Source organism: Ictalurus furcatus, chromosome 6 (genome assembly GCF_023375685.1).
Source record: "Ictalurus furcatus strain D&B chromosome 6, Billie_1.0, whole genome shotgun sequence".
Taxonomy (NCBI): domain Eukaryota; kingdom Metazoa; phylum Chordata; class Actinopteri; order Siluriformes; family Ictaluridae; genus Ictalurus; species Ictalurus furcatus.
Window position 1 is genome coordinate 13,537,329 of NC_071260.1, and position 23,113 is coordinate 13,560,441.

At 39.6% G+C, this 23,113-nt stretch overlaps 1 protein-coding gene across 5 annotated transcripts in view; it reads right to left on the minus strand.

Annotated features, from left to right (window-relative positions):
• The window catches only part of myo16 (myosin XVI), a 153,783-nt gene that overhangs the window by 59,275 nt on the left and 71,395 nt on the right, over positions 1 to 23,113 (minus strand). For all 5 annotated transcript variants that reach the window (XM_053626590.1, XM_053626589.1, XM_053626588.1 and 2 more), the window contains exons 5-12: positions 18,514 to 18,622; positions 15,274 to 15,398; positions 12,895 to 13,020; positions 10,525 to 10,600; positions 7,588 to 7,738; positions 6,421 to 6,571; positions 5,758 to 5,868; positions 2,916 to 2,981 (exon numbers count right to left, since the gene is read on the minus strand). In XM_053626590.1, coding sequence (XP_053482565.1) covers positions 2,916 to 2,981; positions 5,758 to 5,868; positions 6,421 to 6,571; positions 7,588 to 7,738; positions 10,525 to 10,600; positions 12,895 to 13,020; positions 15,274 to 15,398; positions 18,514 to 18,622 — 915 coding nt within the window. The remainder of the gene's footprint in view (positions 1 to 2,915; positions 2,982 to 5,757; positions 5,869 to 6,420; positions 6,572 to 7,587; positions 7,739 to 10,524; positions 10,601 to 12,894; positions 13,021 to 15,273; positions 15,399 to 18,513; positions 18,623 to 23,113) is intronic.

Consider the following 23,113-nt stretch of genomic DNA (forward strand, 5'->3'; position numbering starts at 1 on the left):
AAATGAATCAGTCAACACTTGTATTTCTGTGTTAATCTATACTTGGTACCAAGTATTGGTTTCAAACAACAACAACAACAACAACAACAAAACCTAAAAAAGAAAACAAAATGTCCAAAAGATCAAAGAGAGGAAAAAGTCTGTCACAGTTTCTCTCTCTCAAAGTAGTTTCTCTCTCTTGACAAAAGGATATTTATCACGTATAGTGGGAATCATCTCACAAAAGCAGTCACGGCTATATGTATATGTATATATATGTATATATATATATATATATATATATATATATGTATATATATATATATATATATATACACATACACATACATACATATGTGCACACACACAGCTCTGGAACAAATTAAGAGACCACTGCAAATGTTTCTTAAATCAGCATGTCTACATATATGGCAGCCACTCCATTCCAATGTCTGTTGAGGTATTGATTAGGTGATCACCTGAACCAAATCTTATTTAACAAGGAAAAGTATATAAAAAAAAAAAACGCTCTGGTCATCACTATCGTCTTGCAGTAGGACCAGCTGGATGGCAAAGACAGCGCTAGCAGTACCGCAAAAGTAATTGGAATCAAAAAATAACTATTGACCATGCCAAAAGAGTTGAAAAGGACAGTTTTGAGTGAGGAAAAGAAGGGTTCAATTCTGGCTTTACTGGCAGATGGATACAGTGAGCGTCAGGCTGCTTCCATCCTTAAATTTTCAAAGACGGCGATTCATAAGAACAAGGTCCAGCAGCAGACATTGGGGACAACAAAGCTACAGACCGGCAGAGGGTGAAAACGACTCTCCACTGACCATGATGACCGCCAACTCGTTTGAATGTCACTCAACAACTGTAGGATGACATCAAATGACCTACAAAAAGAATGGCAAACGGCAGCTGGGGTGAAGTGCATGGTGAGGACGGTTCTAAACAGGCTCCTAGGGGCAGGGCAAGTCATGCAAAGATAGAAAAAAGCCCTTTATCAGTGAGAAGCACAGGAGGGCCAGGCTGAGTTTTGCAAAAGACCATAAAGATTGGACCGTAGAGGACTGGAGTAAGTTTATCTTTTCTGATGAGTCCAATTTTCAGCTTTGCCCAACACCTGGTCGTCTAATGGTTAGACGGAGACCTGGAGAGGCCTTCAAGACACCAAACTGTGACATTTGGTGGAGGACTGGTGATGATCTGGGGGTGCTTCAGCAAGGCAGATTTGTCTTTGTGAAGGACACATGAATCAAGCCCAGTAAAGGTTATCCTAGAAGAAAACTTGCTTCCTTCTGCTCTGACAATGTTTCCCAACTCTGAGGATTGCTGTTTCCAGCAGGACAATGCTCCATGCCACACAGCCAGGTCAATCAAGGTGTGGATGGAGGACCACCAGATCAAGACCCGATCATGGCCAGCCCAATCTCCAGACCTGAACCCCATTGAAAACCTCTGGAATGTGATCAAGAGGAAGATGGACAGTCACAAGCCATCAAACAAAGCTGAGCTGCTTGAATTTTTGCACCAGGAGAGGCATAAAGTCACCCAACATCAATGTGAAAGACTGGTGGAGATCATGCCAAGATGCATGAAAGCTGTGTTTGAAAATCAGGGTTATTCCCCAAAAATGTGGATTTCCGAACACTTCCTAAGTTAAAACATTAGTATTGTGTTTACAAATGAATATGAACTCATTTACTTTGTATTATTCAAGGTCGACAACACTGCATCTTTTTTGTTATTTTGACCAGTTGCCATGTTTGACGAATGTGTGTGTGTGCATGCATGAGTATACACAAGAGTGAATTTTATCCCCATTCACCCCATTGAGGAAGCTGAGATCTCATTACTTGCTTTCATGGAGACTCAGCACGCATGCACACACTGAGGACACCAGAAGGACACATAATGTAAAAAAGGGAGAGAGAGAGAGAGAGAGAGAGAGAGAGGGAATGAAAGTGCAAGTACAGTTTAGTTCAAGAGAGAAACAAATAGAAGTATCATTGGTTAAATAGAGCAATTAAATGCTGAACGTGTGATAAAACCAACAGAATAAGCAAACACATGTCTGCTCACAAAGATATGAGAGTGGTAAATGCAATGTACATGACCTTTGAGACCAGAGCTATTTATTACAGCAGCTAAAAGAAAAGCAATACAGACTGTAACACTAGTGTAGACCAGAGGTGTTTGGGGTTAACTAAAAGGCTCCCAGACAGAAACACGTGTAGGGTAAGGAAAAGAGGTTGGATGATGTAGCATTACTCTGTACTGAATAAGAGAATGAGATCTGATGTGATCACAGATAATGAGACATACTGTATTTCTGCCTCTGTGTGCATCACTGTGCTCCAGAAGCTCAGAAGGAGGCACTCAGGAGAAGCCATGCCTGAAATGAATGTGACACACAGGGCCACTGAGGGCAGACTCCCCACCCGTAGACCAAGCTGGACCTTTACGTATGCTTGTGAATGTCTGTGACCAGGCCCCATTCTGAACCTCTTCAATTAAAGTACATCATTAAAGTGTTCAAGCAAACAGATGGCCATGCTGTCATCTTGCATTTCTCTGCTCACTGAGCAGGGCCTGATAAGCGCACACTGTCTGTCTATAGAGTGACAGCTGCATCCACAGACAGGACCATGGGATGAAGGGTAAAAAGTAAGTAATGAAACAGGAAGAAGAGGGACTGAAAGATATTTAAAAAAAAAAAAAGAATGTGAGATTGACTGTTGGGGCCTGGTGAACAGGAGGGCAGTGCAGCATGTTGAGTACAACTGACAGGAAAAGTATGAATTATTAATTATGAGATCAAGGCCTCTTCCTTCTACATGCACAGCGCTTTTGATAGGGTGCACACACTTAACATCATTTACAAGACTGTTCAGAACATAAACAATGTGCAAGCAATGACAGAAAGTACTTACGAGATTAGAGTAGATGGGCAGGTCTTTGTTGGGATTTATGAGAAGGAGAATGTGACCGATGTAAGTCTGGAAAACGGAAAGAAGAATGCAGTTCATGGGACATCTTCCATGCCAAATAAAAGAGAAAAGTTACATACACTGAGTACAGTTATATCAGAAATTGAATTCTGAGTCGTCAGTTGCACATTGAGCTCAACCTAGTGATGTAGTACTTGTACACTGGACTTGAACTTATGTACTGGTTTGATTGTCATAGTTCAAATGACTTGCAAGTTGGCTTAGACTCACTTATCTATGACTTGAGACTCGATGTTTTACTGAATGTTCTGTGTACATAGACCAGATATTTTAAATGATGTTTATTTACCATTATACAAATTAGTTCCAGTCTACTAATTAGATTGCACAAGCAGTATTGGTACAAGTATAACACCACTGGTGCATTTCACGGCTTATATCCATCTAGAAATAGTTTGTTACATTGAAATGCCATGCAGTGTTGGCTTCTTTGGGAATTTTTGTTGTCAGAGCAAAAATAAACCACACTTTCTGCCATATTGTGTCTGAAATGTCAGCTACTCAATGTTTATTTCCTTATAGAAGTGTTGCATGACAGCAATATCATACTCGCAATCATGCTGTCGTACTGAATATCAGCATGGCAACGCCCGTGCGATATTGCTTAATTAAATAATGTTACTATAATACATAACTACACTACTACAACATACTGCAATTCATTAAGGTAAAGTCCCATTATAATAGATGAAATATATCATCAGACGGGCAATATCCCAGGTACTGCATTCAGAGCTTGGGTTGGATTTTGGACCTGCCTTGAAATTGAGACTTGCTGACATTAAACATGACTTGGACTTGAATGTAAGTGACTCAACTACAATTCTCAAATCCATTATTTTTGCTTGCATGATATTAGTAGCATAGTAGAGGTTGTAAGCAGACCAACCTGTACTCAGATAAAAGAGGCCAGTGAACAAATCAAATACTAATGTTTAACTGCACACTCTGGAGACAATTTTTTTTTACTGTATCATGGTATTCTATATAGTTTAATATATTAACTCGTTGGTGCATTTAAAGTACAGGTCGCAGGTCATTACGTATACACGTAATGTATACAAATATGAAAGTGCGAACATAACCAGCATCCATTTTAAAAAAACTAAATCCTTTACATACACATGCACTAGAATATTAAGCCTAAGTACACATATACAAACAAGCACCAATCAGATGAGGACATAAGAGAACACTTGCACACTGACACATGGACTCCTCACTTTACCTTGAAGTTACATTTATAATGTAAATATCAACAGTCTCCTCTGTTCCTCTTGTTCATTAGTAACATCCCCTTTCATGTCAACAATATTCTCTCTATACTCCCTCTACTGCAATAATGACTGACCATCATTAGGCTGCATTGCTCACTGGAAAAATTGCTCTTCCTGCATTTCTCGCTTGCTCTCTCCTCATCTGTTCCTCTCTCTCTCTCTCTCTCTCTCTCTTTATTTCGGGCAGTCCTGCCAAGCACCCAAACCCAGTGCAGAGGCTTCATTAAGCTCTATACAACAGCATGGAAATAGTTGCAGCTATTACGTATTGATTCAGCTCCAGCCATCAGCCAGCACAGTCTTCAGACTCCCACTGAGAGTGAGCTAGTGGCCAGGCATTACCGCCTGCCCGGAGCCACTGATAGCAGGGCTACTCAAACAATCTGAACCATGGATAGAGGGAAAAGTACATGGGACATTGATTTCTTCCATCAATCAAAACTCCACTGACTCACACACAGGCTAAACTGTTTGAAAATGTGTGAAGAATTACCATATAGGCTTTTGTGTGTGTGTGTGTGTGTGTGTGTGTGTGTGTGTGTGCCCATGTATGAGAGTGAGGATGGCTGTACAATTTATTGAAATAAGAACTGCCTCATTTGTTTAGGGATCTTCCTGAAGACCGCTATGTGTCTATAGGGAACGCAACAGATTAAAAATCACCTTTATGTTTTAAATTTACAAGGGTATTTAAAGTTAAAAGTTAAAACTGTAAAGGAGATGATTTAAATAAGCAAACAAATAAATTCACAAACGAAGGAACAAACAAACCAAGCAAACAAAACAAGAACAACAATAATAATACATTTAAAGCCAAGCATTTGAAGTTCCATTTTGTAATTATTTTTTAAATATTATTCTGCCTTTAATAACAATGTATAGTGAGTCGTTTTAACTTCAGCCAAACAAGGGATAATAATCTATACTCCATTTAAGTAGACAGTAGTATGCCTATTTGTAACAAACTAAACGCCCCCCCTCCCCCCCCCCCCCCAAAAAAAAAAAAAAAAAAATTGTAGGAGCCTCTTAGCTTCTCTCCAGAGTGTCTGGCCAGTGTATAGAGGCACACACCAGGGTCTGGCAAGGCTACAGTCAAGCCTCGGCTGAGCCCAAAATCTCAAAGCAGAGAGAGAGTGTCTGTGAGCGTGTTCTAGCTCTTGGCAAGCCCACAACCATGAGGTGAAGCATACTGAGCCCAATGGCTCAGACAGAGATCAAAATGTGTGTGTAAAGGCAATCATCCAGACCTTCCTCTCTTCCAGCTATCTCAAGAGAAAGGGGGAGGGGAATTCTTCTAAAGTCCTGCCCTAAGTGCAGGCCTGCACATGGGATTAGACTCAGATGGTGCGCCTTTCTTAAGAAAAGCCAGCTCATTTTCACTGCAGAGCTTCAGAGAGATCGAGAAATCAATATCATATACTGAGTACAGAAGACGCAGCTTCAGACTACCCCTGCTAGCTACAGAGTGTGTGTCTGTGTGAAATTACATAGATCTGGTTGTTGCCGAAGCGTTTCTGCATCTCGTATAGAAGGCTGCTGTCCGTCAGCTCACTCAGAGAGGCCAGGTCATCATTTGGTGCTGGAGGCATTAACTTCACCTGAAGGAAAACAACATCAGTGTAGCTTTAATCTCTTAAACTATAACCATGAGTGGTTCCACAGCTCATCTCCTCACTCTTATAGCATGACATTTGCTTAAATCATGTTACATTACGTTTCACACAGTACTGCACCACCATAAGGTTTGAAAATTTAAAGGTACATAAGAGGATAAGACCTGTAGTGAAACACAAATACATTTACAATGGCATGTAGCCTCTTCAGAGAGCACTGTGAGATTCTTATCATTTCCACTATTCCCTACAGGTCAGAGGTCAACCTTAGTGTTAGGACAGACACCATGGTGTGGACACATTTCACTAGATCATGACTTAACAGCTAAACTATAACACATACCACACACTTTGCAGTCCACTCGTGTACCGAGACTAGCTCACTACATTAATCTAAATTCCAGACAAGTGTGTCTGGGTCCAAGTCTACTACATACATTAAATTTCTCTTGGTCCCTCATTGTCAAGAAGACAAATGAAGGCTGAACAGAACAGCAGTGGCTAATGGTTGAATTGCTGGGACCTAGTGTTGTCTACCTGTTCCAGTTTGTTAGTGGTGCTGGGATAAGCTCCATCCGGCCCGTTGTCCTGGGACGACTGACGAGTCAGGGCTCCTCCTGAGTCCCGAAACATGGTGTCCTTCTCCAACAGACTGTCCCTCTTTGAAATGGGCAGCGTCAGTGGCGTTCTATAGAAAATATACTGTACGTTCACATCCAGAAATAGTTCATGTGTTTCTGTGTATCTCTGCAGAAGCGAAAAGTACTGGACAAGAGACAAAGTAACTGAGGAACTGTGTAAACCACAAAACCTTTTTTACATTTCACTTGGCGGAGCAAATAGAGAAGAACATATGGCAAGATGCCGAACTCAGTTAACCATCTGTACAGGATTAACGATAATCAACTCACTATCCGCTACTTTCACTCATCTACTACACACAATGGCCCTATCAATGCTCAAAAATGCTTAAATTACACGTAAATCATCAAAATAAATCAACAATTATATAGTAAGCAGCATAATAGTACAGTATAGTATAGTATAGTATGCAGAGTACTATAAAACAGTAAGGCTTGAGACTGATAATCCTAATTGCACACAGTAGAACCTTGTGCTACAATGTAGTTAAAATACTTTGTAAATGTGAATCAGAATGTACAGATGTGGATTTTTATTAGCTTAATAGTCCTTCAACTGAATATATACAACACAGGCGCTGTCGAGCACAGCATAAGGGCAGGTGGCTTTGCGAGGTAGACTATAAAATGGTCTTGACCTATGCAGTGCTGAATAATACTGGATTTAAAAAAAAAAAAAAACAGCGTCTCGGATATGCTACTCCACCACCTGACTTGCACGTACTGTAGAGCCTTGGCCGTGCAAACCACACATCTGTTAAGTTGAGATCTCACTGTATGTTTTTGAGGCTATTAGATAATCTCAGATCAACATGTCTCATGCAAAAAGATGTGTACATGAGGGGAAATTGAGGTGTATCATATGTGTATGACCTACAAACGAGGGACTAGTGGGCAGACATTTGTTTCCAGAAGGCTAAATCTGATTCAGCAGTTGTGCCCAAGTCATGGTTCAGTTTGGTTTGTTTGTATATCATTCCATGTGCTTGATCCTGCACACGTTTGTACACAACTTTGGTGAATAAGGGTTTTGTATTTGCATAATCTTCTATGAAGCACGTACAATTTTTTAACCAGCATGCTGACATCCTGGTTGAGATCTTCACACTGTTCTTCTGAATCAGGGAGAAGCAATGTTGGATCCTTCTGTCTCTGCACCCAGAATTCCTCCGCCCTCCTCAACATGTCTGCTATTTGGTCTGATGCAGCAATATCTGAAATAAGGAAAATGTTTGTTTATATATATATATATATATATATATATATATATATATATATATATGTACGTGTGTGTGTGTGTGTGTGTGTGTGTGTGTATGTGTGTGTGTGTATATATATATGTATATATATATATATATATATATATATATAATGGCAGAAGTTTCCAAAGGAAATTTAAGTTCAGCTGCTTGTGCTAATTACAAGCACACAGGTTAGATTACTCTAAATCAATGACATTTAATTTGCCTCTGTCACTTCTGCTTACATCAATATTAGCTTATACAGATGCAGTAGCTCTGATGACACTTTGAGCTCAATAGCAAGCTGTGATTTGTATCCCTCACTGTATTGTAAGTAGGGCTCTCATATTTCAGTCATGCTCACAGTTACACACTCCACTGCTGTCTTTCATGTGGATTGACCTATGCTGCTATGCTAAGACCGGTGATGGCCCATGGTGGATCGATCAACCTGTGCTTGCAAGGAACAAACACAATAAAATACCCTTAATTGGATTAGCTGTAAGAGGGCACAACAGGACAGCATTTCTATTCAAGTGACACCATACTGTCTCTCACTCTCCCTCTATATACAAACTTAAACCTTCTTCCCCAAAGTCAACTACCCTTCTTAATTTCTAAAACAATTTAGTATGAGATATACACAAAACCAGAAGAAATCAGGATGGGGCAAATACTTTCACAGCATATAGATAATGCTGTACAGTCTTTTTATACTAATTTCTGTGGATTCTATTTCTTCTGGCTCCTTCACAAGTAAGACCTGAATTCAGTGATACGGGAATGCTCAGACATGAATTCAGGTAAACAGTTAGATTTATTAATGGAGATAGGACTATCGACATGTCATTTTCTGGCCTTTACATTATTAGCATGAAGCATCTAACAGTACACCATACTGTCAAGTTAACTAGGAGAGCGTTAGATTAGTCAGATTACTCAACACCCTGCTGCCTCCGTACTACTGAACATGCACTAACGCAGTAAGACTCAGTACTCCTGAACATACACTAACCCAGTAAGACAGTACTACTGCACATGCACTAACCCAGTAAGACTCAGTACTACTGCACATGCTCTAACCCAGTAAGACTCAGTACTACTGCACATGCACTAACCCAGTAAGACTCAGTACTTCTGCACATGCACTAACCCAGTAAGACTCAGTACTACTGCACATGCACTAACCCAGTAAGACTCAGTACTACTGCACATGCTCTAACCCAGTAAGACTCAGTACTTCTGCACATGCACTAACCCAGTAAGACTCAGTACTACTGCACATGCACTTTACACAGCTGCACCAGTCCCTTTACACTATGATACTCATCTTTGCTGCCAGTATTGCTGCTATACTTGTGCTGCTACATTACACAATAGCTTACAGATACAGTCCATGTTCTGTGTATCTATTGTCCTGTGTATTTATTGTTTTACACTCATCTCACATGGTTGTGTATTTGCACTTTATGTAGTCTTGCGTAGTGTTCTGATTTGCACCATGGTCCTGAAGAAACACCATTTAATTCCAATGTATACAAGCTATATATAGGAATGACAAAAAACCCACTTGACTTGACTTGACTTGAGGAGGCAGATAGCTACTTAATGCTGTTTACATAATGGGAAATGAGAAACATTGTTTAAGTGACCACTGACCTAGTTTCTAAATATGTGGCTAGTCATCTTTCTCTGAAACCAGGGAAATAAGCTTTATGCTTTTCATCTCTACCACCTTCTTTCCCACTAACGCAATGATTCCATATGCATTCACCTCATTGTGCCCTCTATTATACATTAATTTTAAGTGCTTATTTTTATTCTCTCATAATTATATAAACATGCACTCTTCTTTTTTTTTATTCTAGTTGTTATTACTCTTATTTTCCTTTGCCTTCATTTACATTGTAATACTGTTATTACTATCACTACACATTAGCTCCTTATTAGGAAGGATGTTACAGAGTATGAATTAGAATTAGAGAATTAGTCACTATAAATAAATATTACTTCTGTAGGTATATTCTGTAACAGGGGTTCTCAAACGTTTTTTGCAGACAGGGACCCCTTGAACTGTAAAATTATTTTCATGGACGCCGTCAGTACAGATTTATTTCTTGAATTTTATTTAATTTTGCACAGTAATATCTTGTCAAGGTCATAAAATTGATGTCACAGGGCTATTTATTCTCGAACTTCATTAAAACATCATTTAAAGGCCTACATGTTTTTGACGTTTAGATTAAACCCAATTCATTTGACGTGACCAATCAATCAATAACTATAAGATATTAATAGTAAACGTAATACGTTTGATAATGAGACGTTGTGATTTCCACTAATATAAAAATCGTGGACCCCTGGTTATGCTTCATAAACCCCACTTCGAAGACCACTTGCTCTCATGACTTTGAATCATGTTCTACTGTAACTGTAATGAACTGTGCTGAAGAAAGGGAATGTTTTCAACAGTGGGTCAATCGGCAATCATGTACACACCTGCACACCATGTATAGTCTGTCTCTCTCTCTTTCTCTCTCTCTCTCTCTCTCTCTCACACACACACACACACACACCTGTTTTCTTTTATGCTTTCCTTGATCCGAGTCACATTTACACAATAACTTCATTTAACATTGAATGAAGGTGAAACGAGGGTGTTCTTTTTATCCATCCTCTTCTAAACTTACCCTCTTTTCCCACAGAGATAATGCATTCCTCTTTCTATGCTTGTGTGTGTGTGTGTGCACGTGTCCTACCTGAAGGCTTATCTTGATTGCAGTTGAGTAGAGTGGGGTCGGCTTTGTGCTTCAGCAGCTGGTTTACAATATGCATCTACAAAAAACAGAAAACACACTCTCACATGCGCACACTGGAGAGGAGTTCAAAGAGAATGCCAAAGATTGTAGAAGATGTAGGTCACATCCTTGCAGCAGACTGTTTACGCTCCCACCCTTCAGAGAGCTCAGAGCCTATGAGCCCACATGCACACACACACATGCAAACACAGCTGTACATTTGGCTGTGGCTTCTGAAATTACTTACTTTTTAGTTTTATATATTTGTTTTCCTGAAAGCGGTGCACAGCACCCTGAAGGATGCTTCAGCACTTAAAAGTGTTGAGTAAAGCGCCTTCAAAGAGATTTAACATCAACCAAAAATCATTGCCAAGCAAAGGAATTTAAGAAATGGCTCTGTAATATTTCATTATTGCACTGGTCAAGGTTTTCAGTGCCTGAGACTCAAGTGAATCATAAAACGAATGTGTTCACAAAGCCACTTTCTGCATGGTGGATTTAAAATGAGCATTTATTATATAAGCGGTGCTGGGTGGAACACTTCAGTGGACTTGAAATGTCTTTTCAGCAGTCCATTGCCACACATTTAAACGCATACTGAGTGAAAACGAAGACATTGACAGTGAAAGCGAGACAAAACAGAACTGCAAATCAAAACAAGAATATACAAAGTGAATGAACACATTAACACATGCATAAGTGATGTTTTCAATGTAAATATATGAGAATGCTGAGTTGTCAATATACAGTATGTGTGTTACTCCACCAGATGTTTTATGTACATATACATAAGCAAGTAAACAGTCAGTTCTCGAAGTTGATGTGTTGCAAGCAGGAAAAATGGGCAAGCGTAAGGATCTGAGCGACTTTGCAAGGGCCAAATTGTGATGGCTAGACGACTGGGTCAGAGCATCTCCAAAACCGCAGGTCTTGTGGGGTGTTCGCGGTATGCAGTGGTTAGTACCTACTAAAAGTGGTACTGGGTCAACAGGGTCTTGGGCGCCCAAGGCTCACTGATGCACATGGGGAGTGAAGGCTAGCCTGTCTGGTCCAATCCCACAGAGGAGCTACTGTAGCACAAACTGCTGAAAAAGTTCATGCTGGCTATGACAGAAAGGTGTCAGAACACTCACAGTGCATCACAGCTTGCTGTGTATGGGGCTGCGTAGCTGCAGGACAGTCAGAGTGCCCATGCTGACCCCGTCTTCTGTCGAAAACGCCTACAATGTGCATGTGAGCATCAGAAATGGACAAAGGTGCACTGGAAGAAGGTGGCCTGGTCTGATGAATCATGTTTTCTTTTACATCATGTGTACGGCCCGCTGTGTGTGCATCACCTACCTGGGGAAGAGATGGCACCAGGATGCACTATGGGAAGAAGGCAAGTGGGTGAAGGCAGTGTGATGCTCTGGGCAATGTTCTGCTGGAAATCTTGGGCCAGGACATTCATGTGGATGTTAGTTTGACACATAGCACCTACCTAAACATTGTTGCAGACCAAGTACCAAGTTTTTATATGCATTTCTTTCAGAAATGTGGAATTAATTATTATTCATTTATAAGAATGCATAAAAGGCAGAACTACTGGTATCGGTTATCGGCATTGGCCAACATCACTCTGTTATCGGTATCGGCTGAGAAATTTAGTATCGGTGCATCTCTAGTGTTAATGTTTAGTATGGAAAGAGATACAATAAAATGTAATGTAAACGTATCCTATGATTGAAAAAGCAAAGCAGGGTAAATAATAATATCACAGCAAATGAAACTGCTGTCTCAAGTCTCTATCGTTACAAAAGAGCAGTCAGGCATCCATTACAAAGCAACTAAAACACATTAACGAACATGTAGTTAGAGTTTTAAATGACTGTGTACACGCAGAGTTGAAAGGAGAGAGAATAACATCAGTCTGATTGACTACGTGATCATTTGCTTCTGAACAAACTCTGAACAAATGGATTGACAAATTATTATCATGCAGGGCTGCACTACATAACACGGATGATCTGCATTGTGCAAATGAGCCTGCAAATTTGAATGAATTAGCAACTGGGTTTCATTACATGAGAATGCCAATAATCATCCATCAATTGCCCATGACAAAACAGAATGAATTTGTTTCATAATATTTCACCAGCTTTGACCTTTCCAGTTCCAACCGTATGCACATTGCTGTTTGCCTTTTTAAATTGGGTTTCTGCGGTGCTTCAATTACAAACATTTTCAGTTAATAGCTAAGGCATGGATAAGTGATTGATGCATGTCACACATGTTCTAAGGAGATAAAGCTGCAGGACATTAGTGACAGCGGAACAGGATGAAAAGACTGACCTGTCCATATTTGGCAGCCAAGTGGAGTGGAGTCCAGTAGCTGTTGTCTGTGGCCAGTACATCTGCTCCGTTCTCCAGTAACAGATACACCACGTCCCTATAGCCGTTAACACAAGCTATGTGTAGCTACACACACACACACACACACACACACACACACACACACACACACACATAGAGCAACAGTAATCAGCACTGAAATTAGAATGTATTTGTTCAGTAATTACATCTTGCTGAGCTTAGTAAATGTTTGTGAGCCATTTGAGAATGTTCTGTAATACAACTGCACAATTAACCATATCTTAATTTTTTTAACATGCAATATTAGTGAGCTTATCTAAAGATAAGAAATTGTGTTATTGTGACACATTCATGTTTTAACTAGTGTTGATATTGTTAACGGAAACTATGACGAAAAACGTTCATCGATGACCTTTTTATCAATGACTTAAGCGAGACGTCATTAAACACCAACTGTGACTATATCAACGTGCATTATTGTTGACAAAAAGACGAGACAAAAATGTAGTTTAAAAAACTTTACCAAAAACTCTCCTTATTTTCATCGACAAATAAGTGGACACTAAATATTATACTTTTTTTTTTTCTAAATTAGAATCCAAATATCCTGTGAATTATCCTAATTAAGACCACTAGTAAGGCGGTGGTAATAATAATAATAATAATCTTATGGTTAGACTAAATGGTTTTCTTTGACTAAGATAATACTAAAATGCCCAACTGGAACTTGACTTAAATAAACAGGATAAGGTTTATTAAATATGATAAAAACTATCAAGGACATTTGACACAGGACTAAGACTAAGACTAAATACTAACAAATAAAAAAAAGCTGACAAAATTAACTAGTTTTAACTGTCTAATTGATTCCATACCATAGTGGCATAAATATATATTTATTTCAGTTTAAACCCTAATTGTGTTTATATTTATCATTTAAATTAGTGAATAAACTAACAGAACTACTTTTCCCCAAAGCTCTCTTGTATTGTACTTGAATTAGGAACAAGTGTGTCACATAGCCACTCTTTATGACCATGGTGAGCAGAAAAACATCCAAACATTAAAGGAGCAAGCAGCGATGAACAGGCCCTCGCACCCTGATGCACGATGGGGCTGCTCTGCAAAGGAATGCCATTCCATTTATTTTAGCACTTATATGTTGTTAGGAGTGTATCATGATGTAAAAAATGTCATTTCCTTTTGGCAGTAGGTGGCGCTATGACTATAACTGAATATTGGCGTGTAGATTTCTTCACGCCAGGATTCGTATCAAACATGAGAAGTTTGGTGGCGATTGAACATTGTATGTCTGAGTTAAAACAACTTCTTGTTTCATGGCATTAATAGCATGCTATAGCAGTTAGCTATGGTGTAATATGTTTCAAGCCTGTTGTGAGCATATTTAGCACTTGCAGGCATATTTTTATATGTTGTTAGGAATGTATCACAGTGTAAAACATGTCACTTCCTGTTTGTTCATAACTCTAGGCCTGATCACAGCAATTATATTAATATGTTTTTAATACGTTGACAGGAGTGTATCATGGTGTAAAACACGTCAACTCCAGTTGCCAGTAGGTGCCACTATGATTATAACTAAATATTGGCACATATATTCAGGCCTGGACTGTTATCAAACTTGTGAAGTTTGGGGCGGATTAGACACTGTTTCATGGCGAAACATCAAACTTTGTCAGACCACCACGGCCACGCCGAGCAGTGAAAACTCAAAAGCTTGGCGATTTATCATCAACAAGGCCTTTAGATTAGACTGACTGAATATGATGTTGATCGGATGAAATCTCTAGGAGGAGTTTGTTAACGTATGAGGCCTGGAAATGGCCAAATCTGAGCAAGAATTGCAGAGAAATATCAAAATGGCTGACGTCCTGTTGGGTTAAGGATAAGGCTCTAAGATACTTTTTTGTACGATTTAACATGTTACATATGCCTACCAATTTTCACATGTGTAGGTGAAATGAAGCGCGAGGGCTGCTTCGTTGAAATTTTGTAGGTGGTGCTATTGAGACATTTTGCTACACGTAATTCTAAAAGCTGTATCGCCACTTTTAATTGGAAATTTGCGCCACTTTTTAGGTGTGTCCAAAGTTTCATGGATTTTCGAGCATGTTTAGGCCTCGAAAATGTGATTTGTTTCGGAAAAGGGTGTGGAAGAATAATAAACGAACCAGATACAATAGGGCACCATCAGCGCTCGGACCCTAAATATGAAATATTTAAATCTTATATAGTTTTTATTGCAAAGACTTCATTCATATCATTTATTACTCCTTCAACAATATCAAATAATAATTGTGTTAAAGCGGAGGTTAAATGAGGTGAATGTGTGTTCACCAGTGTGACTCCGTCCTCGTTTTTCTGGTTGACACTGGCTCCACTGCTGACCAGCTGTCTCACGTCTGACAGCATGACGGAGGCTCTCTGAGTCTTCATCTGGTGTATGGAGCTCACATCCACTCCTGGCACACACACACACACACACACACACACACACACACACACACATTCACACATAGTGCGAGATTAGTGCACAGGCATCAAGTTTGTTCTCACATCCCACACTGTTCTGATTAGGCTCTGCAGTGCAAAATTTCTGAATTGCTGTAGATAATTTTCCATGTACACGAGTTGCCCGAGATACCTGTGGGAGATTCACACAAACAAAATGACACCAAAACACATATGGTGTTTTACAGGGGGTGTGGGCGTGCAGTGTTGTGAGGATTGTTTATTAATAGTGAGCTGAGGAAAAGTCCGTTGTTAGCCTGTTATTCCCCTGCAGGTGAAACCAGTGTGGGATTTCCCCCTTTCGTTTTTAAACGGTTCCCTCAGGGAATCAGAGCTAGGCCAGAATAAAGTGCTTCTATCTTGAAGAAGAAGAAGAATAGTACTTCTTTTTGAAGAATCACCAGGCCTTTCTTTTAATTCCGTTTGTCATGCCTCGGTATATGATTAACAATAATGGGGTTTTTTTCTGTCTATCAAGTGTGTGACCAAATGGACAGAATAAGGTCAGAAGAAATACGATCCATTTTCCCATCAGAGAACAAATTGCAGAAAAGGTCACCACAATTCTTTTGTGTAACGTGCTATGTTTGGTCTAATACCAGCATGGGAATTGTTATTGATCACGTCCAGTTTGAGCAGAATAGGTTCTAATGCTGACCAACTTTTTACTAAGCAAACTACTCGATATCTTGCAATGATGTTATAACTACACTACAAGGCCACCTGACCATCAAACCCATACGGCACTATATGGGCCTTCATTAAACTGTTTCCACAAAGCTGGAAGTACACAATTGTATAGGATGTCTTTGTATGTAGAAGCATTACAATTCCCCTTCACTGGATCTAAGGGGCCCAAACCTGACAATGCACCTGCACATAAAGCATAAAGCTAGGTCCGTGAAGACATGGTTTGCCAAGAGAAGAACTTCAGTGTTTCAAATGTGAAAACATTTGTGTTGGATAAACTGGAACAGGTCAGTGCCCAACCCCACTAACGCTCTTGTGGTGGAATGGACAAATCCCCACAGCTACGCTCCAAAATCTTCTGGAAAGCATTCCCAGAAGAGTGGAGCCTATTATAACAACAAAGGGAGGACTAAATCTGGTATTTGGTTGTGATGGTCTGGTGTCCACAAATTTCTGGCCATATAGTGTATAAAGCAAGTGTGTTCTAACAGAACTATTATTTAAACAGTATTTCACACACACACACACACACACACACACACACACACACACACACATAAACCCTGGACAGAAATGGGGCTAAATGAATAAACATTCATATGGGATGATTTTGTTTCCCTTTGCATTTGAAATAACTGCTGCTGCTGAGAGCCTGGAATTGTTCAGATAAAGACATGACAGTGACGCCGACTGGATACAGAAGGCACTAAACTGTCGACACAATGATATATGTGTAGTGAAGTGATGCAGATCGGGACATATAACCAGAGCTCTTCATACACTTCATGGAATTTAATGAGATTAGAACTGAAGGTACAAATGATTTGTCGCTACGCTACTACCACATAAGTATTTATTTCATGTAATTCAGCAGGTACTGTTCTATATGTTATATCTGCAGAGTATATTTCATCTTTCCCATAAACACACCATTTACATACAAGGATAGCAGTATGCTAGATGAATTAATTTAGCTTAACTGATTAATATTATCTGAAGATTAATTGAACTCCAGCTTTGTCTTCTGGAGGCAGCACTCACTTAATTTAAATTATTATTATTATTAATATATATATATATATATATATATATATATATATATATATATATATATATCATTTATGTATATACACTTTTCTGAGATATTGTTGGTATGGTGATGTATTTTTTATGCTTTTAATAATTACAAATTAAATGGTCCTGAATGGATGCCATTGGTTTTATGTACCTTTTTTAAATGAATCGTCTTTGTAGGCATTAAAGAAAAGTACCGTCAAATATTATTTTGTTTATTTTACTACTGTTTTGCAGACGGTTTAAATTAGATATCGTGATACACACTGTGTATTGCAGTATCGTGATATGATATTTCCGCCATATCGCCCAGCCCTCGGCTGACATTGATCAACAGAATATCTGAAGTTGATCCCTGCCTATACTAGCTATTCATAATGAAATTTATGATGTGATCATTTGCAGTGTGAATGCTAGTAAACGCCTGTTGCAACCAATATTATAATTATAAGGTACAAATAATTGTTTTGTGTTGTTTGCATATTAATACAACACAGCAGAATTAATAGTTGTTATTTGCTTTAAGTTGCTCTATGCTGATGAGATGTACAGTATATCTAATTGGGCCCTAACCCTGTTTCCCTTTGGACTCAGGCTGATTGATTCATAGACTAAGTAGGGTAAGTGGCTATTACTTTAGGTGCAGGTTGACACATAACTCGGTTAAGAAGTACTGGAGATGTAAAACATCAGGTCATTTCTGCACTGTACAGCGTATGCATACTATAAAACATAGTAATAATACTAAGTAATGGTAACAATACTACCAACCCCCGAAGCACAGGGAGAACGTGCTAACCTGCCTGAAGCGGATTTCAGAGTTAGGTACGTGTTGATTTTTCAATCATGCCAGCAATTACTTCTTTTAGGCATCTGTTCATTAATCTGCACTTCTACCTCATCGCCAGCATGACTGTGTAAATATACCTTATGAACCGTTCACCAGCTAATTATCAAATTAAGTGAGCAGTTCACGTATGAAAAATACACACTTCCTGCCATTACTCTTCATTCTTATGCACATCAATATTCTTGAGAGGTTCTGTCTTGCAATTAGATTATAATTAGATTATATAGTGTAATTTAAGAACATTCATTAAAAAAAGGCCAGATCGTTTTCTAAACCCTTTCTAGTTTTAAGCATGGGTACAGGATTCGCGTTCACATAACTACACTGTAGAGCAGAACAACATAAACAGATTCCCTATCTCCATGTTTAAGGGACTACACTACTTCACACATCTTATTATTTCCAGACATGACAGTCTAATATACAGCTCTTTATTCATTTATTGACCGTACCGCACTCTTCCAGATGCCTGGTGAGAATGTAGCTGGTCTCGCTCCCCTCAGTGGCGTAGTCGAGTGGTACGTTCCCATTTATGTCCTGCAGAAGCGCGTTGACCCCAGACTTTCAGAGTCAGCAGCGTAGACAAAACGGTCAAGGGTGAGGAGCGTGGGGGGGACGACAAAAAGACAAAGAGAGGAGACATCAACAAATAGAGTCATTCTCACCCTAATTCTTCAGTCAGCAGTTGATGATAAACAAGCTCTCGTTATCACACTGTGCCAGCACCCGAGGTACCTGAATGCAGGATGAGCAACATTACTAGACAATAGTGAGTTAAGTATTAACTCATTAAGAGTGAAGCCCTGAGGAGAAGGAGTGGGGGACTGAGAGGGGAAGTGGTGTCTACAGCTCATTTCTGCATATGTGGCTGGGGGGGGGGGATGTTGGGGGGTTGGCAGGGGGTCTGACGTATGATTTATGGATTCAGAGAACTGAAGCAGGGAGCAATATGCTTAACATTCGAGTGTTCCACACATCAGGCTTAGGCTTATGCTGATACAGAGAAATCAGGAATACAATACATATCTATACAGAAACGCATAGAACACGGCAATAAAAGCCAATGTCTCGGTCTGTCAGACAGTGGAATTAACACATCGCCTGTCAACTTGGCCATTGTTAGCCTGCGGCTATAAAATAGGCAGTGATTTCTCTACACGATAAAACAGAGCACAGGCTAATTCCAAGCCTTGAGCGAACACACAGATAAGAGAAGCAACGTGCTTTACATATCTCAACCAATATAGCCTACTAACAGAGTTTTCAAAAGAGTGTGCAAGCATGTTCCACTTCTAAACGTGGGGTAGAGGGAGATGAAGAATGGAGTTAAAAGGAAAGACTGAGGGGGGCGGATAGGCAGAGCCATAGAAATGAGATAAGACAATAAAAGCTAAAACCTCAGCATTTTGTCTGAGACTCAGAACCCTATAGTGAACTGTCTGTCACAACTTTCCACCAACAATTGCATGGCTCAGTTTATTTGGCTGGAACCGATATTTCAAAGGGATGGTTTTTCATTTATTTTTCCAGAGCACAGCAGATTCAAGCCGGTCAGGTGGTGTCAATCATGCTCACGGGTTAGGGCCTGGTTAATGAATGGATTAATTAACATTAAACATCAGCTGCACTTTTGTCTTTATTCCAGAGCAATGAGCCAACAGAGCAAGCACATTGTTCTCCACTGTCTCCACACACACACACACACACACACACACACACACACACACACACACACACACACACTGTAAAGCTCCAGAGTGTGGTGACGGATTTGACAGTGTGTCAGTGTGCTGAGAGATCCATTCTGTTGTTTGAACACTGCTATTTATCCAGACATCACTGACTCATTGAGATACATACATGAGCAATGTTGTCTACAAAACACACACACACTCATAAACGTCAGAGACATATTGACTGAGTAGAGATGTATGGATCAGAGGCAGTGATCAGAAAGGGGGTCAAGGGCCTGTGTGTGTGTGTGTGTGTGTGTGTGTGTGTGTGTGTGTGTGTGTGTGTGTGTTTGTGTGCTTATTAAAGTAAAGTGTCTATTGATCTGTCTGGTTCTAGGACAAACACAAATTGCTTGGCTTTACTGAGCAGAAATCCATGCTTGATGCATCCACTGTGGTCCCAGTGTGTACCCATGTCCTGATGTGATTAAGGTTTTCCTCTCAGAGAGGAAAATAAGGATTATGAGGACGAGTGGTCAGTCTGTAGGTTCTAGGTCTCTCTCGCTCTCTTTCTCTCTCTCACTCTCTCCATCTAATGATGGAGAGCTAGAGACTATCAGTATTGATCAACGTTCTGCATAGCGCTCTCAAACCCACTTCACTTTGAATGCTAGACAACAGCAAATATAAATATGGAGATCAGTGAATCAATGAATACACATTGTCTCGTCCCATCTAAGTATAATCAACCAATACACAGCAGATCATGTCTCTGCCTCAATTAGCCATATGATTTAGCTGTAAATAGCTCTACAACAGAAAACAGATGTGTTTAATGCTTTGTCATTAAATGTGTACGATCAATATTTTTGAGTAGATCTAGGAATATAGAAAATAGATTTTTATTCTATGCACATAAATGGCCTTGAGAAAACTTGTTAAAAGTGTACATCAATACAATACAACTATTCATTAACTAATCTGCATGTTACAAAAATCCAATTTTCTAAAAGGTTCTTATTTCAGAGAGTTATAAAAATGTTATTCACGTGCATAACAAGCATATATTACACAAACATTGATGGCTACACATCAGCCAAAACTATACATGCCTATAGACAGGCTAATGGCTATAGACAGACTGTTTTAGGAAATGTTTTATGTTTTGTGTAGTTGGATAAAGGTAGCTAAGTATAGTTCCAATCAAAATTATTTAACCCCATTGCAAATCAAGTTTGTTGTCAAAATTTTCAGACTTTCAGCTGTTTGCAATGAACAAATCAAACAAAAGCAATTGAAATAGTTCAACACAATGAATGCTTCAAGTGGTTTCCCCAAATTCAACTGTACATGCAACTTACAATGACTTCTCCACTTTAAAAATTATTCAACCCCTTCATGGTAAGCACCTTTAGTACTTAGTAGAGCACCCTTCTGCTGTTATGACCTGCTGTAAATGTGAAACATAGCTTCTGGCAGCGTTCCTGAGGAATCTTAGTGCATTCCTCATGAGCAATGGCCTCCATTTCAGTAATATTCTTGGGTTTACGTGCTGCAACCGCCTTCTTCAAATCCCACCGGAGATTTTCTATGAGGTTCAAGTCAGGTGAATGTGATGGCCCTGTAGAATCTTCCAGGACTTCTTCTGCAACCAAGCCTTGGTGGAATTTGAGGTATGCTTGGGATCATTGTCCTGTTGGAAGGTCCAATGATGGACAAGCTTCCGCTTCCTCATAGACTGCATGACATTTTCTCCTAGGATTTCCTGATACTTCAATGAATCCATCTTACCTTTCATACACTGCAGGTTTCCAGTGCCAGAGGATGCAAAGTAGCCCCAGAGCATCACTGAGCCACCACCATGCTTGACTGTGGACAGAGTGTTCTTTCTTCATTCTTCTTCCTCCAGACATACCGCTGATCCATCATGCTGAAAAGAGCCGACATTTCTTGTGCTTTTGGGTCAGTAGTGGTGTACATCTTGGAGCTCTGGCATGGAAACCTTCTGTGTTTAGTACGCACCATACTGTGCTCACTGAAACCTCAGTGCCTGTTGCCACCAAGTCTTGCTGCAGGTCTTTTGCGAGGGTTTTTCACAACCTGCCTTCTCAGAAATCCAGTTACAGCCGTTGATAGCTTCCTTTTTTTGCCCCGTCCAGGTATTTCATATGTTTTCTACCCCTAGCCAGTTCAGGTATTTCATGTGCTTCAGCTCAAGCACACCTGGTGCAACTAAGGAAGCCCTTGATTAGATGCATCAGGTGTGCTTGAGACAACACCTGTGTTGCATATTTGTGCTGTTGTGAGGGATTCTATTCAGGGGGTTGAATAATTTTGAAACTGGAGAAATCATTATAAGTTGCATTTTCAGTTGAATTTGGGGAAACCACTTGAAGCATCTGTTGTATTGAACTATTTCAATTGCTTTTGTTTGATTTGTTCATTGCAAACAGCTGAAAGTCTGTACATTTTGACAATAAACCTGATTTTTAATCGAGGTTGAATAATTTTGATTGCAACTGTATTTGTCAATAAGCTGCATTTCCTGTTCCATATTGTGTAAGAATGAAAGTCATATTCTATCCAAAACTGTTTTAAAAATTTTATTGTCAACTGGAATCAAATCCCTATTACTGTTTTTTTTTTAACTGTTTAATTGAACAAGAAAACATGCTATTAAGTGCCATTGTGTTTGTCTTTGCCCAAAAATTGACTGAAGTGCCACAGAAATATAGAAGTTTATGGTAATGAAAAATCTTAATCTATACCACTCAAAATATTAGCCTGAAGTCTGTGACTGTAACAGCACTCATCCGTAACATTGAGTATCTTTTGTTTTAAAAGGTACAAAGACTAAAGACTCTTCATGTTCCTCCTAACTCACACTGAAGAAGCTGTACTCCAGTATTGCTAAGTCTCCACAATAGAGCACCTTTTCTAACAGTCTATTCACCATGGCTTACTACTACTTGACAATCAAATGTTTTGTATGACTGAAAGCCTTCATCAGCACCTCTTCTGATTCACCTCGTACATCATGTGTTTCACAGCCGAGAATAAAGCCTGCTCAGATTAGCATTAGGCTACTTGCGCTCGACGTCGGACAAAAAAGACAGGATTGACAAGCGGACCCTTCACCCTGGCAATCTAAAATGAAGCTCAATTGTGTTATGATGGATTACCACGCAGAGCCAGGATGACGGAAATACATTTACAGCATCTGTGATCATAGGAGTGGTTGCTGGGACAGAGCTAATTTAATACTGGCCTACAGAACAGAAATATAGGGGTCATGAGGGTGTGTTCTCTGAGACATGGATGAAGCTATGCTTTCTGCAAAGGCATTACATGATGACACAAGTAATGTGAATAAAATACG